General features: G+C 41.7%; 2 protein-coding genes across 2 annotated transcripts; both read right to left on the bottom strand.

The window, feature by feature from the left end:
* Positions 1-6,762: 6,762 nt before the first annotated feature.
* Positions 6,763-7,698, bottom strand: LOC100482547 (olfactory receptor 4D9). Its single transcript, XM_034646554.1, has one exon. The coding sequence runs from the start codon at positions 7,696-7,698 to the stop codon at positions 6,763-6,765; it is 936 nt and encodes a 311-aa protein (XP_034502445.1).
* A 7,828-nt stretch (positions 7,699-15,526) lies between these two features.
* LOC105234892 (olfactory receptor 4D11) lies at positions 15,527-16,462 on the bottom strand. The gene has a single exon (XM_034644823.1). The coding sequence runs from the start codon at positions 16,460-16,462 to the stop codon at positions 15,527-15,529; it is 936 nt and encodes a 311-aa protein (XP_034500714.1).
* Positions 16,463-18,844: the final 2,382 nt, after the last annotated feature.

The following is an 18,844-nucleotide window of genomic DNA, read 5'->3' as shown; positions in this document are numbered from 1 at the left end:
AGCCAGCCGGGTCCTGCCGTGCAGCACGGGGTTCTCTGCTCTCACTGTACTTTCTCTCTCATTTTCTTATCAGAAAAGAACTGCTCCTTCACTAACTTTCTGTTCTCTTTCCTTTGAAGCCCAAGCCACAAACGCTAATTTTCTAGGCTTTCTGCCAATGATCCATTGACCCATCATAACTCTCGCGGAATTTCATTGCCTTCAAACCTTTTTCGTTTTTAAAAGGGACAGATATTTGAACTATGGCAGAAAGTAATATGGTGCAGAGGAAAGACACCAGCTTAGGGGGACAGAAGCTCTGGTGCCTTCGCAGAACAACGGTGGAATCTTGAAAGGCAGCGAACTCCAGGAGGGTCAGTTTTCCATCAGTGAAACGGGAGCATTTGCTGCCTTAAGTCCTTTTGAAAGTAGGCGAGGTCTGCCCAGCACAGAACAATATTAAGTGGACCCATTGATCTGGGTGATTTCTAGGCCTTTGGAGCTTTAATGCTGAATTGTTTTATTTTTATTTTTTTTAAGATTTTATTTATTTATTTATTTATTTATTTATTTTTTATTTATCAGAGAGAGAGGGAGAGAGCGCACAAGCAGGGGGAGTAGCAGGCAGAGGGAGAAGCAGGCTTCCCCCTGAGCAAGGAGCCTGATGCGGGACTTGAAGAATCCTGGGATCATGATCTGAGTCAAAGGCAGATGCTTAACCGACTGAGCCAACCAGGCATCCCAATGCTGACTTGTTTTAAATAATATTGCCTCAATTACCTTATGACTAGTCAAGACTGCGTTCCGCCTATTGCCTACCAAAAGTTAAATCCCATTTAACCTCGGATTGTTTCTTGATATTTAACTATAAGCTGAGCGGTGGCAGCACGAAAAATTGCTGACATTAAGAATTCCCAGGGGCAGTTGGTCGTAGCGGTTGAGAGAATGGGCTTTGAAATCCACATGCATGAGGTTCTGTGCAGACATTAGTCATGAGCGTGACCAAGTCACCAAAACCACCAAGAGATATCCTGAACGGTGCTCTTCTGTGCACAAAAGGGATGTCCGACTAGGAACGTAAAACATGGAGGAGAATGGGAGGATGAAAGAGAGCCCCTGTGTATGGATGTGTCTGTTTGGAACAAACAAAAAGAAAGAAAACAGACAAGTGTCGATTATTTGTTGGCTTTTGTTTTTGTTTTTGGCAAGAACAAACTGAAGATCCCAAGCGCGTCTTCAGAAACATGTCTGGGTAGAGCCACCTTAATAAAGCAGGCTTACTGAGTGGCACAGAATCCCCAGCCTGAGGGAACCCCCAGCCCCACTGTCCAGCTGCCCCATCTCTTTAGAACTGATTTCCCTGTATGCTCTTCAAGTCACCTTCCTCATATCGAAGAATGAGTTTCCCTTCTTGGCATCACTACGGTTTCTAGCTTTAATGTACATAACAGAATATACGGGAGCATTATTAATATTCAAAACACTTCTGTAATTCACAGTGATACTTCAAAATTGCCTGTGCATGGGCCCATATGCACAGACACACAGACATACGAGCACACACCAAAGAGCCCTCGTAAAGAAATGATCTCATTAAAGTTCCCAAACTCGAAACCCTACCTGTTAGAAGTAGAGCTGGCCATTCGGCTGCACACACTGACCTTAGGAGACACTGATTATCAAGGAATATTCTCCTTTAAGGCAGACATGCATCTGAAGGTCGGTTGGGTATCTTCTTTCCTTCTGTCAGAGGCAAAGGGCAGCTCCAAGAATCGCCTCTGCGTGGTCCTACCTCAGTTCTATCATGCTGCCTTGTGGTGCTTCTGACATGAGTACTGGTCTCTCAGCCCCAGACCTGACAGAAGCTCACCAGAGGGAATTATTTTTGGATGTGACTGCTAACTCGAGTAGCCAGACTTTCCTTTTGAGATGAAGCTCCCTTGAGTGTTATTAAGAAGTCATGCCGTGGAGGACACACTTCGGTTTTGCAGTTTTCCTAATGTAGGGAAGGAGATGAATCCTCTCAGACCTTGGGCTGAGAGCCCAAATATCTTTGTCTGAAGGGCTCACAGGGAACAAACAGGAGTCTGCCTCCTTAAGAGGTAGGAACTCAGGGAAAATGAACAGAACTCCCAGTAGAGTGTGTTTCAGCCCATTCCAATTTTTTTCTTTCTAGGCAGATGGTTTGCTTATTGTCCTATTGATATACATCATCAGAAGCATCATAAAGATTGAGAAATGCATTTTCTCCTTGTTTCCCACCAAACTTCTCATATGAAGAGGGGATATAAGCAGATAAAAGATATGTTGGAACTATTCATTCATCGAGTATCTAATTGCGAAATATTTATTGAGCATCTACCATGTTCCAGGCTCTATGATTCCAGAGGTCCTCAAAGCAGAGAGTTGCATGTTGCTTCTCATCTTATTCCCTATATCATTTTTGAAACCTTGTCTCTCACCATAGATCTATAGATGGTCTCACTTGGATATTGCATACCTCCAATTGAAAATGTCTATAGTAGGGGTGCCTGGCTGGTTGAGTCGGTAGCACCTGTGACTCTTGCTCTTGGGGTTGTGAGTTCAAGCGCCATGTTGGGTACAGAGATTACTTAAAAATAAAGTTTTAAAAAAGTTGATCTGAGGGGTGCCTGGGTGGCTCGGGTAGAGGCGTATGTGACTCTTGATTTTGGGGTCAGTGAGTTTGAACCTTGCATTGGGTGTAGAGATTACTTCAATGAATAAACAAAAAAACTTAAAAAAATTAAAAGTTGATCAGATCTGATCATTTGATCTGATTATTGTTAATATAATTGATCTGATCATTGTTATTAAAAAATTCTTCTCTTGTTATATCTGGCACTATTATTCTGCTTGTCACAAGGGCTTAGTATCTCTGGATTGCCTCTGACATTCCTCACTACCCATTTTTTTTTTATTTCTTGTAATCTTTTCTGAATAAATTGATTTTAGATTTCTTTCATAATTTGCAATAGTTTTTCATAATTCACTTCTAGAACTTGTCAGTCCTGGCCCTGATATTCATGGTCTTGTGCAATCCCATCCTCTAGTGTGTGGACTGAATTTAGTGACTTGCTTCTAATGAATAGAGTAGTGCAAAGATGATAGGATGTCACTTCCAAGATTAGGCTAGAAAAGACTGACTTCTACCTTCCTGCACACTCTTTTGCCTTGATTGCTCACTCTGATGAAGTAAGCTGCCATGTTGGAGAGGTCCACATGGCAAGGACCTGAGGATGGCCTCCAGCCAACAGCCAGTAGGGAACTGAAGCCCTCGGTCCAATAGCTCATGTTTCCGGCCAGCAATCCTGTGAGTGAGCTTGGCAGCAGCTCCTCCCCCAGTTAAACCTTGAGATGTGACAACAGCTCCCAGCTGACACATTGACTATCACCTTGTGAGAGACCCTGAAGAGAAGACTTAGCTAAGCCATGCCTGGTTCCCAGCACACACAAACTGTGTTGTTTTAAACCGTTAAATTTTGGGATAAGGTGCTATGGAATAAGAGATTACTAACACAGTACTGAACTGATAAGTCTTCTCTATTGAATAAGAGGTATGTTGACAACTCTTTCAAACTTGAAAGAGTTTGAGTTTCTCAAAGAAATTCAGAATGGCAGGATCACTCCTAAACCAGCTGGTTTGCATATATAAATATGTTTACTTGCTTAAAAAGTTCTGTGGGAATTTAAAATCAACCTCCCTTATATAGAAAAAAAGTCACAGGCAGTAGGACCAAGCATATGTGACTTGTGTAGGATAAGCTAGAATCAGTTTATATGTAATAGTTACCTAAGGACATGTCTCTACCTGGAGAAAAATATAGATTAATCCAAGTAATTATATGATATCATATTGCAAGAGAAGTAATTTAATGGTGTCTTCGTGAATTCACTTGCTTTTGCTCACTGTGCTTGATTGGGTGGTTTTGCATGTGTACAAACAGTCCAAGGTAGCTTCTTGGGCACCTTTTGCTGGATTGCTGTCATTTGTAGGGTCTTGTGCTGGGAAACACAAACTCTGATTGTACACATCTTTGGTCACTTAAAATTCCACCCAGTCACAAAGTTTCTGCTCAAGGTAAAGTCAACATAGAGGTAGAAAAAAAAAAAAAGGCATCGTTGTGAAAAGTACATAAGATCTGGAGAACAATGATACCAGAGCCAAGACAGAGCCAGGAAGTAAATGGTCATTTGGTCTGCAGATGGATCTAGCCTAAGACAAATTTATGTCTTTATTGGAATTTTAATGCTTGGGGAAGTATGTCTAATATTGGAAAATGATTCAGAACGTTTTTGAGTGGTGGGAATAGAACAGAACGTAGAAAAAGACAATCAACAAGAAAAAGACACTCATCTCTGTAAGAGCTTCTGCATTAATAAATGTTTGTTTACAATTAGCCGAGGGCAACTATGGGGATAAGTGAGAGTTGTCTTCTCTAAGGGAGTCCCCCAGGCCAATCTTCTTTGGGGACTTTACTCCAGTGTTTTTGCTTTTGGGACCTGACCTTTCAGTTTACTGTTACTCTAATTCCCAGGATTACCTTGATCACCTTCCCCTTCCTTTAAATTAGATTTCCTTTCCCCAACTTTCTCCATTTTGGTTTGGTTCTCTGTGCATTCCAAGGGTCCAGCAGTGCTTCCAGCACATCTACACATTAAGAGAATCCTTTTAGAGACAAAGTCCTAGTCTTTATAACCTAATCCAATTGTGATTTCTTAGCAATGAATCATAGATGTGGAAGAGATGATTAGAGTTCACCATTTTTCATGTTCTCCTTTTCCTTCTGGGAATAGAACTGGATTACATTCTCCAGATTCCCGTGCAGTGAATTGGGATTATATGACCAAGGGCTGGTCAATGGAATGTGATCAGAAGTGGAACATACCACTCTCAGGACTGGCCAATAATGACCATTCCCCTCTCCCCATAATTCTTTAAAATTTTTTAAAAAGATTTGTTTATTTATTTGAGAGAGAAAGAGCACATGAGCAAGTGGGGGAAGAGGCAGAGGGAGAGGGGAAGCAGACTCCCTGCTGAGCGTGGAGCCCCACTCGGGGCTCAATCCCATGACCCTGAGATCACAACCCCAGCTGAAACCAACAGTTGGACACCCAACCATCTGAGCCACCCAGGTGCCCCCCACCTCCCATGATTCTTAATCCTCTCTCCCTTTCTCCATTTGCTGGATGAATGGAGAGATTTAAAGGACCTTGAGAAAGGTGGAGCCCAAGGTGGAAGATGCCTGTCTCTCTAAATGACTGCATGTAACAGCTCTTTCTTTCTTTCTTTTTTTTTTTAAAGATTTTTTTATTTATTTATTTGACAGAGACAGCCAGCGAGAGAGGGAACACAAGCAGGGGGAGTGGGAGAGGAAGAAGCAGGCTCCCAGCAGAGCAGCCCGATGTGGGGCTCGATCCCAGAATGCTGGGATCACGCCCTGAGCTGAAGGCAGACACTTAACGACTGCACCACTCAGGCGCCCCCAGTGTAACAGCTCTTTCTAAAGACCAGTGTTGGCCTGTGCCATGAGCAGGAAATAAATTTTTACTCTGGTTATTAAATATTTTGGTTTTGGGTGTTTTTGTCACAGCATTTGATCTACTCTGATTAACAGATGAGTGCCAGCTTCTGTGGCTTTTGAGCTTTGTCATGAAGAGAGACATAGTCTAGTAAAATCAATAGGTGCCAGCAAAACATCAGTTGGATTTTTAGGTAAACCTTCTCCTAGTATCCTTCTATCCCTTTCATTACAAAGACTAGCAAATTCCCCGATTCAATGATTAAACCTTCATGCTTTTTATGACCCTTTCTTTACGTCATACTGGATCAAGTGGACAGTGTTAAAAAGTTTTGGGGTCCCTATGTTCAGAAACAATAAGGAATTTGGGCGTGACCCATCTGCGATTGGGTTAGTCCTACTATACAATGAGGAGTCAGTTTCTTTCCACTCCCTAGTGGAGTGCTTAGCATCCTGTTTGCTTCAACCTTGCACAGATCCAGGTGATCTGTCCACAGCCTTTACCCATCACTGTTATTTCTTGATGAACACTCCCACTCACAGCATTAGAGGAAACCATGGCCTTGAAGTGATTTGAGGATCTTCTCTTCCCAGTAGAAATCATGGATTTGCATTGCTTAAGGGGCCACCAGTGGAGTTCTGCCTTCTTGAATTTCCTCGTGAATGTCTACTAGTGGTATTCACTCCATGAGTGTGCTATTTCATGGCTATGTTGAGCTCACCGTTGCACAAATGTAGCATATTCTTACACCATTCTCTCCATTTGTAATACTGGTTTCTTTTCTTGAGTTGTGTTTCTTTGTCTCTTCCCCTTGAAATGGTCTACTCACTGTAAAATGCCTTTTGAAGCTCTCAGGTAAAGTGCCTACAATATTTCCACAGCACTTTGCTTATGTCTTCATTAGAGCATTTTGGAATATGGCTCTAGGAAAGTGACTATCTTTAATCTTTTTGCAGCAATCTGAATTCTAGCACTGTCAGGCACATAATGTGTGTGCTGTAAAATATTTGCAGAATGAATAATTGAAAGTGAGTAATGGAAGTGATGAATGAGCTTCACCTAACGCAGTGTCACCTATAGGTCCTTAGCACATACTATACTACAGAACCAACCTCTTTGAGGACTCCATGATATTCATAGATGCGCCCTTGTTTTTGGCATTAAAGTGATCTCTTCCCATTTTGAGAAAGTGAAGTTTAATGTCTACATTTACCGTTTGGGGCTATCTCATTCTTACAGAATTTAAATTCTTTCTGAATGCCCTAGTCTTTTCTTTAGTCTCTTCATGGCTGACTTCATTTCCTGATTCCTCAGGGTGTAGATCATAGGATTGAGCAAAGGGGAGATGACAGTGAAGGTGACAGAAATGGCTTTATCTGTGGGGAGGGCAGTGAAGGGCCGGGCGTAGACATAGATACAGGGCACAAAGTGCAGGGTCACCACAGTGATGTGGGAGGTGCAGGTGGAGATGGCTTTCTTCCTGCCCTCCCCAGCATGAGACCTCAGCATAGCCAGGATGACTGTATAAGATATGAGGAGAAAGAAGAAGATAAACCAGCTGACCAATCCATTATTGGAAATCATTAGGAGCTCCAGAGTGAAAGTGTTAGTGCAGGCAAGTTTGAGGACCTGCGGGACATCGCAGTAGAAAGTGTCAAGAACATTGGGTCCACAGAAGGGGAGGGGTAGCAACAGGGAAATCTGTACGATGGAGTGGACAAAGCCTCCTACCCAGGAGGCCAGCACCAGGCTAGTACATCGTCCCTTACTCATGATAGTCATATAGTGAAGGGGTCTTGAGATAGCTATGTAGCGATCAAAGGCCATCACAGAGAGAGAAAAAACATCCGCTCCTCCCAGAAGGTGGAAGAAGAACATTTGAGTGACACAGCCATTGAAGGAGATGGTTTTTCTCTTCGATAGAAGATCAACTAGGACCTTGGGAGCAGTAATGGAGGAAAAACAGATGTCCAAGATAGAGAGATTGCGGAGCAGGAAGTACATGGGGGTGTGAAGGTGAGACTCACAGGTCACAGTGACCATGATGAGGAGGTTTCCCAGCAGAGTTGTCATATACACTATAAACAAGAAGACAAACAAGACCCAGCTCAGCTCTCGAGACTGGGTAATACCCAGGAAAATAAATTCTTTCACTCTGGTATAATTTCCCTGATCCATTGGGTCACAGATCCTTTTAAAGTATGTGTTTGGCAGAAATAACAAAGCAGTTAAAGAATGTGTTATAAAATCTACTGTTGTCTTTTCTGTCCCTTGACTCTTATTTGCCTTGGAAGGAAGCTCTTTTTCTATGCATGTGCTGTGCCTGCAATTCAGCATGCCACCAGTAGGTGGAAGATTATCCAGGTTTTTGACGCAGTCATCCGAGTGGATAGGTTCTATCACTGTGGACACTGAAACATAGGTGACAGGTCTGTGAACTTATTCAATTGCACTTTTACTATACAATCTGACACTTAAAATAATAAATAGTAAGCATAAATTCAACTACATGAAGAATTTTCTTCACAAAATACATCATCACAAGAGTTAAAAGATAACTCACAAATGGGATGAGGTATTTACAATATATATATATATCTGAAAAAATATTCATGTCCAGAATATATAAAAAACTTCTACAAATCAGGGGGAAAAAAGATGACAACTGAATCAGAAAATGGCAATGAACCACAACTGCACGAAAGAGAATATCCAAATGCCAGTTCGACTTCACTACTTATCAGGGAAATGCAAATTAAAATTACAGGAAGAAACTACTACATACACACCAACATGGCTAAACTGAAAATGATGAGAAATACCAAGTGATGGTGGAGATGTGGAACAACTGGAGCGCTCACACGTTGCAGAAGGGCATGTGACATTGTACTGTACTGTCAGGTTATGTCTGCTCATGCTGTATATGTATCACATAGGATGCAGATATATACCTAAGAACGGCTATTCCACTCCTAGGAAGTCTGTACAGATGTCACATGCACCACAAGACATATCCTGCAATGTTCACAGCCGCACTATTTGTAATTGCTTCACACTGGAGAACGCCACAAATGCCCATCCACAGTAGGAAAGGGAAATCGCGTTAAATCCACACAGTACGTCGGTGGGAATGATCTACACCATGTGTAATGGTATAAATGAACCTCGTTATATTTATCACACGAGGCAGGTAATCCAGGCACAAAGGAGTGCACACTCGTATTTTGTTCATGAAAAGGATAAAAAGATACAACACCAAAGGAAACACGAGGGAGGTTTCTGAGGTGCTGATGATGTTCTGTTTCTTGATCAGGGTGTTGTTACAAAGCCGTATTCAGTGTGTGTGAAAATTCATCAAGCCGTACACGCATGGACATTTTCTGTATGTACGTACGTTATACTTCCATAAAACGTAAAGCATAGCGAACATGTGGTGATTGTAACATTTTACTCTCGTATCTAAAGAATGAATTTCATTGACAGTGACATTAAATGGATTACTCACTTTCATAATAGTTACTTTGAGAGTTTTGTAGTTGTAGCCTTTACCAGCCACAGCCTGAGGGCGGCCTTCTTATTTTTCTTCCACTTAGGGACTTAAGGCCCTCCCAAATCCTCGTGTCAGGCAGGCGGCCCTGTAGTTCTTTCTCTGATTCTAATTTTAATTTCTGCATTTCTTTTTCATTTTGCTCTTCTAATCTTAGGAAAAGAATCCTTAACTGACCACGGTTCCCCACGTAGTACTCTCCTTTTTGCTCCCACAGAAACATAAGAGCTCCCCCCCATTCCATTATCATTTATTCCGATTCATCTCAGTCTCACTGTCTTGGGGGTTTAGTAATGAAATGGAGTGACAAGAATAAAGGTTCAGAATAATGATTGCAGGAGACTGCAGGTCTCCAGGATCCCAGAATTAAGAAATCCCCTCGCTATACTCACCGTGGCTAGAAGGCGGAGAAATCATTTCGGGAGTCTGATCAGTCTGCACTGCAAGAACATATTTTAATGGATGACCGCAATCCACTCTAGAATCTTTCTTTTGGATACTGGAATGATAAGTTAATAAGTTTCAAATCTTCTGCTCCAGAAACCACTGCAAGAAAGCCTAAGAGTTTTCTGTGTCTTCTGTCCCCTCCTTTCCTCCCTCCCTTCTTTCTCTCTCCTGTTTTTCTTTACCATATCCATTTTCTTTCTTTATTTTCTTCCTTATATACCATTTCCATGACTGTATTAGGATTATTAGATTATTAGCTTATCCTAATGTATACATATATACATATAATATAATATGTACAGTCGGTTAAGCATCTGTCTCTGGCTAAGGTCATGATCCCAGGGTCCTAGGATCAAGCCCCTCATTGGATCAAGCCCCTGAGATGATCTTTTTGAGGGAAAGGTGATTCAAATATCTGTCCTTTCTCTAAGAAGTTTACAGTGAAAACAGTAGCATGTTGTAGCTTGTGGAATCAGTGGACAGAAAAGTGAGGAGGCACAAAATCATGGGGGATGTACACAAAAACCAGTCCCATTTGGGCACATAATGCTTGTAAACCGTGTCTACGAGTCCAGATGAACAGTATCGCCCCACACTGGCATTTGGGATACATGTGGGTGCATCACCTGGGACACTTGTGCAATTTGGGTTTTACCACTTCTTAGCTGGTTGACTCTTGGCAAGCCTGCACCATTATAATTTATCTGCAACATGATGAGAGTAAGACCTACCTCACATACAGGATCCTTCTGAGGAGTAGGTGAGATTATATGTTTTGGAAGAAGCTGAGGAAGCTGATTCTGCCAGCAGCTACTCCGTGTCGCCAGCCAGGTCCATCTGTGGGGGCTTGTCTGAGAGTGGCTCATCTTGCTATTGGTTCAAAGCCCTTTCCCCAACATTTTGGGGTAAATTTAAAATGCAGTCTCTGCTTAGTAATATTTTTCACTTCTGCTCAAAAAATTCAGAATATTTTATCATGTATCTGCTTATAAACACCAATACATTTATTTTTGTATGCAGTTGTAAATATAGGTATTCCTATAGAAAAACCAATCCTCATTGGAAAGGCAATCATCTGGGTATCAGGCTCAGTGGGCAGGGAAAGGTGGGGGGTGGTGGGTGTGGGGGGTCCATGCAACTTCCAAGGTCTCAGCATTATGGAAATGTGAGCAGAATAATGGAGCACTACTCTGCTTATTTTTTGCTTGATTTTTAAAAATAAAGATTTTATTTACTTATAAATAAATAGAGAGACAGTGCACAAGCAGGGAGAGTGGCAGGCAGAGTGAGAGGGAGAAGCAGGTTTCCCACTGAGCAGGGAACCTTATATGGGGCTTGATGTGGGGCTCAATGTGGGGTTCAATGTGGGGCTGCATCCCAGAACACTGGGATCATGACCTGAGCTGAAGGCAGATACTTAACAAACCGAGCCACCAAGGTGCCCCTATTTTTTGCTTGCTATTAGTGAACATTTATGGAGCGATTCTTATGCTATACCAACTGCTTCCTTTTATCTCTTCCAAAACCTATAGTATCCACGTGAAATAGATATTATCTTGATTTTGCAAGTGAGGGTACTGAGGCACAGAAAGAGTACGTAACTTGCTCAAGGTCTCCCAGCTGGGAGAGCCATGTCTCAAACTGAGATTTGTCTTATTGCAAAGACTGATGCTCTTAACTCCTGCAACTGTACTTCTTCCCAGGGTTGATCAGCCCTTCCCAGAAAATGCTGCAAAGAAAAAATAATCTTTCCCAATCAAGTGAAAGTAGTATGCGGGTGTTAGGAGACTGCACGTCCTCCCCTGTGAGAGGCTGTCAGAGTGACCGGAGGAGGTAAACAGAGTTTGAAAGAGTGGACAGCAGTCTTCAGAGGCATGTCTGCCAAGAGCCTGCATCGACTGCATGGGGCGCTCCAGTGCAAGGCGCAGAGATGAGACCCGAGTAGCAGCACCTTACATACAAACTCCTCTTGGAAATAATGGATCTGGTGGTTCCAATGGAGGCTGTCTTTTTTACGAGGAGTGGGAAGGCTACTTGGAGAGTATTAGATTATACGTAGTGCTTTGAAACACATACATAATACAGAGTGGGGAGGGGAAATGGACAGAGAAATACAATCGCTCATGTCTTTGCAAGGTCAAGATACAGAGCACAAGAATTTCTTAGAAATCACCTCAAAGGAGACCATCCTTAGGAAACAAGCTGTCGCACATGTTGGACAGAGCCTGCAGCCAGAGGGTTACCCTCGTACCCCAGCTTCCCACTGGGCAAATGCTGCCCCATTCTCTACATGGAGTTAAATCTCTCATGTCACAGTTTTCTTTTTTCCCAATGTTGAAAAGCCTCTACTCTTAATTGAATCCCTAAAAGTTTTAGGAGCATGATTCATATTCATTAGTGCGTGAGGGCATAGATAAGCGAGCCATTAAAACACCTTCCTCAAAGCCCCCAGACTTCCAGTCCCAGCCAAGGAACATACACTGAATTCAGGAATTGTTGTCTTAGTGCTGTTTTTCCGCGGCAGTCACCCTCCTGAGAGCTGGGATATTAGCACCTTCTCAACTACCTTCAACACTTTGAACCTCAACATCCCACCAAGTAGAATATATCACATCCCTGAAGCCAACTCACATTCTTCTTGTATTCTGCAAGCCCCACTTCCCCTTTTCCTAAGAGTGAAAAAACACCACTTTTATTCGCTTCATTGGAATTTTGGTTTCAATAGGAACGTCCTATACACTTGCAGTGTTTCTGAAAAATCCACGCTGGCAGCTTCTCAGTGTCGGAGGTTCACGCTTACCAACACTAACGGACTTCAGTCTCCAAGTGGGAAATTGATCCTCCTAGGGCGCTCCGGCTGCATACTAGAAGAAGTAGGTTCTGGGGAAATTCTATGTTTAATGGAAAGCCTGCCTCAAAATGAGTGATTTTGTTATTTTCTTCCTTCAGATGGGAAAAGGCAGCCTCAGGGAATCACATCTTACTGACTCTTCATCTTTGCCTTACAGTTTCTCAGCCCCCTCGATTAGTCCCTCAGCCACAAGCCCAATATAGGAATGAGCAAAGGGAATATTGTTGGTTATGAACACGGAAGCTAAGCGGCCAATTCAGTGGAGTTCCTGTGGGAGTCATTAAAATGTCACCAAGCCCTTCTCTCTCTCCCTCATCTCTTCTCTGCTCCCGTCTCACACATAATGCAGAGGTCCCAGCGCACAGTCAGGACATACCCTTTTCTCTGGAGGAAGCCTATGAGACAGTGTATTATCCTCTTTGGCTCAAGAAGATAGCATTGCGTTCAATCACACCAAGGACTGTCCAAAATCGATTTGCTTGCAATGAGCTAGGAAATGAAACTTGAGTAATAGAGTATCAATGGAAAAATCAAAGCCCTGTGGCTACTGATGGGGCAGCTTGCAGAGTCTGGACAGTGTAGATTTATCTGTGCAGCATTGCCCCTATACAATTACTGTATTTTTTATTTTTTTAAAATGATTTTATTCTTAAGTAATCTCTACACCCAATATGAGGCTCAAATTCACGAACCCCAAATCAAGAGTCACACGTTCTGCCAACTGAGCCAGCCAGGCGCAGCCCCCAACCCCATGCAATTACTTTAATCTATTACATGTCTGGGATCCATAGCTCACTTACAACCTAGGGAGGTGGCACAGTCACAGCTCCTGATAGTCGTCTGTTTAATTACTTCGGCATTATTTTGTTATTTGGTTCATGGGTACCCAGAAATGTTTACCACTAATGTGTGTGATTCAGGGAACAATGCAAGAAAGGGTAATTTGGAAGCTACTTGTACACCCAGAGTCTGTTAAATTTTCTAGGGTTCTTAACAGCAGAACTTAAAAAATAATAAAAAGTGATTTAAATGGAAAAAATGCAGTCCAAGTTGTGATTTGATGTCACTCAGATAAATGATGCATGTTTGTGTAATCGGATGCTATTGCTTTCCCCTTCCTCTGAATTACCCATCAGGTTATGGTGTACATTTCAACGTGGTTTGAGGAGGTGTCAGGAGCAATGGTGTGGCAGAGGTGTCTGGGTTCTTGCCCTTTGGGATTATGCTTCTGCAATAATTCAGACCCCATATATCTTTGGTGCCATCCAATTCTGACAGCGATAACAATCTGATCTGAGGGAGTCTCCAGAGATAACAAGGGAAGGAAAGGACACATTTGCATGAAATGGACGTTAAGTGGCTTGTGGTATGCGTCTTTTATAGGCCATTTCATAAAGAAAAGCCTAAGGACTGTTAAGAGCAAAGCTACCTGAGTAATGTAGCAGGACTCCACAAATGGTGCCTTGGCAAGTATGAATTATTCTTAGAATTTTCATGGGAGGAAGTAGGTTAATATTGTAAAAAGTTAGAGTTGATTGATCAAGTGACAGGAAATGGCAAACAATTGAGCCAGTTAGTTAATGAATGCTTACGGGGCCAGCCCAGATCCGATGACAGATACAACTGAAGTCTGTCCTCAACACTCACCACCCTTTGGCTAACTCTCCTTTGGCTCGTTTCTATCTACTGACTCTGACTTTTTGGTCTGGTCCCTTATCTCACTCTCAAAGCTAGGGTTTATCTTTGACTCATTATCTTCTTTTGATCTGAAACTCTCCTGCATTGTAACTTACCAGCTGCCGGGATGTCTCTTCAAGTGGTATAAATAGCACGCAAACCTATTGTCAGGACAGAAAACTAGAAATGTTAAGATGATAGATGCTTTGAATTCAATGTACATTCCTTTGCTTTTTTATCCCATCAGGGTTTTTTTTCACCTAATAGTGAAGAATATGGGCCATATAAAGAGTGTAATAGGCTAATGGGGGAATGAATGTGTGTTAGGCGGAGCAGTAAGGGTGACATAGAGAATGACATTTGCCTTGCACTGAACATTTACTATCTGCTAGGCATTGTATGTTTCATACGTACCATCTCCTTTCAACCCTACCAATGACTCCATGAGATGAACAGTAGAAGTATCTTTGTATAGTGAACTATAACCTGTGGAGAGACACAAGATCACACAGCCGATGCACAGCAGAGATGGGATTTGAATCCAGGTCACCATACTTTACTTTTTACTTTACTTCCTTACCAGGCTTTCCCAGAAAAAACACCAGCCTGTACCACCTCTTCCCAAACACCAACAGATTGAAAAACGGATTAGAATTTTACCTTCGTTAACACCTCCTCTCTTCCTATCTGACAGGAAGAATAACTTCAATGGTGAAGGTAATCTGAGACTGGAAAATCAGTTCTTCAATAATGAAAATGGGTTGCTTCTCATGTAGGATTCCTTCTGCCTTTTTCTAAATTTATCTTGAGAATGTGAATCTGGCATGTCTGGTTCTGCATGAGATAAATCCTTTTAGGACATATGGGGAAAGCTTCCTAAGATTCTTCATTAGTGATAGGAATCCAGGAGGACCACCATTATGTCGTGTTGATGTTCTCAAAAGGTCACGAGCCCATATGGAGTTTAAGTGGGCTGAGAAAATGTCTTAATCTGTGATAGGCCCTATGTACCCATATATGTGTACTACAGAAGCACTGATCATAAGATCTTTTCTAGGACAGGATTGTAGTTTTATATAGACAGATTCTGGTAATGTGACACATTACATTAATATGGAGGAAGAGTGATAGATTAGGTGTCTGAAGACTTATCTCTGCAATTTACTTGATATAAGATCTTGAGCAAATCACTCATATCTAGGCTTCTATTAACTTACCTCCTGAAAAAGGATTCAGTCTCTTTACCTGCCATTTAGTTGTCCTCGAATAGAAAAACATCAATCAGTTCAGTCCTATAATACTAGTTACTTCATGCTCACCAGAAGCTCGAGTTATTAGTAACCTATTAACTTATATAGGAAAATAAATTGTTATCTAGTAAGTATAGTTGGTTTATTGACAATATAATCAAGTACATAAATACAACTCTATAGAAAAAATAATGGAAGGAGTCCTTGGCGATGAAGAGGCTGGAGATTCTTACACTATTCCATCACGAACGCATTGAGTCTTCTCCTCAGTCTCCTCATGGCTGACTTCATCTCCTGGTTCCTCAGGGTGTAGATCAAAGGGTTCAACAGTGGGGAGATGACAGTGAAGGTAACAGAGATGGCTTTATCTGTGGGGAGGGCAGTGAAGGGCCGGGCATAGACATAGATGCAGGGCACAAAGTGCAGGGTCACCACAATGATGTGGGAGGTGCAGGTGGAGATGGCTTTCTTCCTGCCCTCCCCAGTGTGAGACCTCAGCATCATCAAGATGACTGTGTAGGACACAAGCAGGAAAATAAACCACAGGGTAGTGACTAAGCCATTGTTGGAAATCATCAAGAGCTCAAGTGCAAAGGTGTCTGTACAGGCGAGTTTGAGGACCTGGGGGACATCACAGTAGAAAGTGTCAAGAACATTTGGTCCACAGAAGGGGAGGGGCAGCAGCAGGGAAATCTGCACGATGGAGTGGACAAAGCCCCCCACCCAGGAGGCTACAATAAGGGCAGTGCATCGCCCCCTACTCATGATGGTCACGTAGTGCAGGGGCTTGGAGATGGCCATGTAGCGATCAAAGGCCATCACAGAGAGAGAGAAAATGTCTGCCCCACCGAGAAGATGGAAGAAGAACATCTGTGTCATGCAGCTTGTATAGGAGATGGTCTTTATCTTTGACAGAAGGTCCATGAGGACCTTGGGAGCAGTGATGGAGGAGAAGCAGATGTCAAGCACAGCTAGATTGCGGAGCAGAAAGTACAGGGGGGTGTGAAGGCGTGACTCACAGGTCACAGTGACCATGATGAGGAGGTTTCCCAGAAGAGTAATCATGTACACCAAACACAAGAAAAGAAATAAGACCAAGCTCAGGTCTTGGGACTGAGTAAGTCCCAGAAATATGAATTCTTTTACCCTTGTGCTATTTCCCAACTCCATTGAATCATGTTTCCTCTTCTTTGTGTAGCTTGAGAAAAATGAAAAATATTATTTCAGAAAGTGTTCACTGTCCCTTAATATATCACACAGAGTCAGGTATGAGGTCTGAAAACTAGTGAGCTGCTATTACCACGTGAAAAGCTGTCCTGAAGTTATTGCTAATGTATAGAAAATGACATCTGATTAACACAAGCATGCATCTAATTATTCTTCTGTAAATTGTAAGTATTTTAGATATAGTATAAAAATAATGTTCTACGTATAGAAGTTCTAAGCATTTGAGATAAATGGGTGGATGTTAAATATTCAGAAAGGGACTACTGGGGCACGAGGGATATAACAATGGGGTCAGTTTGGTGTGTGGGTAAGGCAATGTGCCTGTTTGGTTTCTTTTCCACATTGCATGCTCCATTTATATGGTTTAAGAACCCTATCTGCGAAATGGTTCCCTTTGGACTGAACTTCACAGAAACACTCCTCCCTTTTTTAAATTGCAAATTTAATTCTATGAAAAATGAGAAAATTTTAAGCCATGAAGTTCTCCTCTATTGGTTTATTTTTGCTTAACAAAACTTCTTTATTTCTACCTTTATTTCTACCTTTAGGTACCAAAACCCCTGTATGTTGAATAGCTCCTCAGCTGTGGAAATGAAAGTGTAACTCAGATCTTCTCTTCTGTTCATTGTTCTAGATTTGTTTCTTAAAAATTACTATTATTTTTTATAGAGCTATCATTGAGATACAATGGACTCACGTATTTGCAGTCTGTACTTTGATGTTTGGATATGAATATATACCCATGACGTCACCATATTTAAGATTGTTACTATATCTATCACCCCAAAAGCGTTCTTGTGACCCTTTGTTATATATCCCCTTTGCCCCTCTTTCTTCAGGCAACCACTGATCTGCTTTTTGTCACTATACATTAGTTTATATTTTCTAGAATTTTCCATACATCGAATCTTATAATATAGACTTCCTTTGGGTTTTTTTTGTACTCATGAAATTTATCCATGCGTTTCCACGCACCAATATTTTCCTCTGTTTAACTGTGTGGATAGACCACAGTTCGTTTATCCACTCACTTGTTGATGAACGTTTGGGTTGTTTTTAAGTTTTTGGCTATTACACATTAAAGCTGCTATAAATATTCATTTACAAGTCTTTGTGTGGACATGTATTTTCACTTCTCTTGGATAAGTACCCGGGAGTAGAGTGGCTGTAACTCTTAAAATTCAATAATAAGAAAACAAACAACCCAGATGAAACACAAAGGGATGAATGGCTTGAACAGACACTTCAACAAGAAGATTTAGGGATAGCAAATACGCATGTGAGAAGCTGCTCCGCGTCATTTATCACTGGGGAAATGTACATTAAAACCACAGCATACACCTATTAGAATAGCTAACATGAAAAAGACAGATGTATCAAGAACAGGTGAAAATGGAGAGGGATTGGAACTCTGGGAACAGAAAATGGCATGACCATGTGCGAAAACAGCTTGGCAATTTCTTACGATGTGAAATGTATACTTACCGTATAATCCTACTGCTTTTGAATTTCTTTCTTTTTCTTTCACGGATCCTTGAAATGGGCTTTAATTTCTTTCTTTGCTGTTTATCTCCTTTTTCTAACCGTAATCAGAAACAAGAGAAAGATGAACCTCACTTCCCTCTCACTTTTTTGGGTGTGCTTTTCAGTTCCAGTGAAGATATTTCTTTTCACTAAGCTCACGTTCCCATCAAGTTTTATTTCACCTGTGTGCAATTTTGTCCAAAGTCTATCTAATATGGAAAGCTGAAAAAGATACTAAGAGGTATCATAGCATACAGTGGCTACCCGGGGGACTCTGGAACAACCCACCTGTTCAAATCAAGGCACTTGCTGGTTATGCAAACCTGGGCAAGTTGCTTCACCACTTTGGCCTGAGTCTCTGCATCAGTATTTGGAAATGATAGCATCTCCCTCCTATGATTTTTGTGAGGATTAAATGAACTAATCTCTGCAAAACCATTAATACTTAGAGTATTGCCTAATGTATAATCCATAATAAATGTGAGTATATGTGTACTACCTTAAGGAAAAACTCTGGGTCGGTTACTCTCACAGACACACAGAGTCTTTAAATAGTCTGACAATCTTTTGGAGGGACTGTATATTTCCCAGAACATGTATTCTAAAACAGCTTCATCAGAACATGCTGTTTTGAGGAAAATAGGAGATGTTTTTCTTTCAGTGGCAGTAAGAATGGCCCAGAGCATGGTGACAGGATATGATAGCAAGAAGAGAGCTTGCCTGACTTGGCTTCTTGTCTGACATCATCTTAGCAAACCAGAGAAGTCCAGTGCTTGGTCTGCAGTGAGAACTTTCTGGGCT

The sequence above is a fragment of the Ailuropoda melanoleuca genome, chromosome 16, assembly GCF_002007445.2.
Source record: "Ailuropoda melanoleuca isolate Jingjing chromosome 16, ASM200744v2, whole genome shotgun sequence".
Lineage (NCBI taxonomy): Eukaryota > Metazoa > Chordata > Mammalia > Carnivora > Ursidae > Ailuropoda > Ailuropoda melanoleuca.
Note: the sequence above shows the minus strand (reverse complement) of the source record. Positions and strands in the feature narration are given on the sequence as shown.

What these genes read in the sequence shown, in the direction of transcription:
- LOC105234892 (XM_034644823.1), bottom strand. Translation starts at nt 16,462, where the DNA reads ATGGAGTTGGGAAATAGCACAAGGGTAAAAGAATTCATATTTCTGGGA.
- LOC100482547 (XM_034646554.1), bottom strand. Translation starts at nt 7,698, where the DNA reads ATGGATCAGGGAAATTATACCAGAGTGAAAGAATTTATTTTCCTGGGT.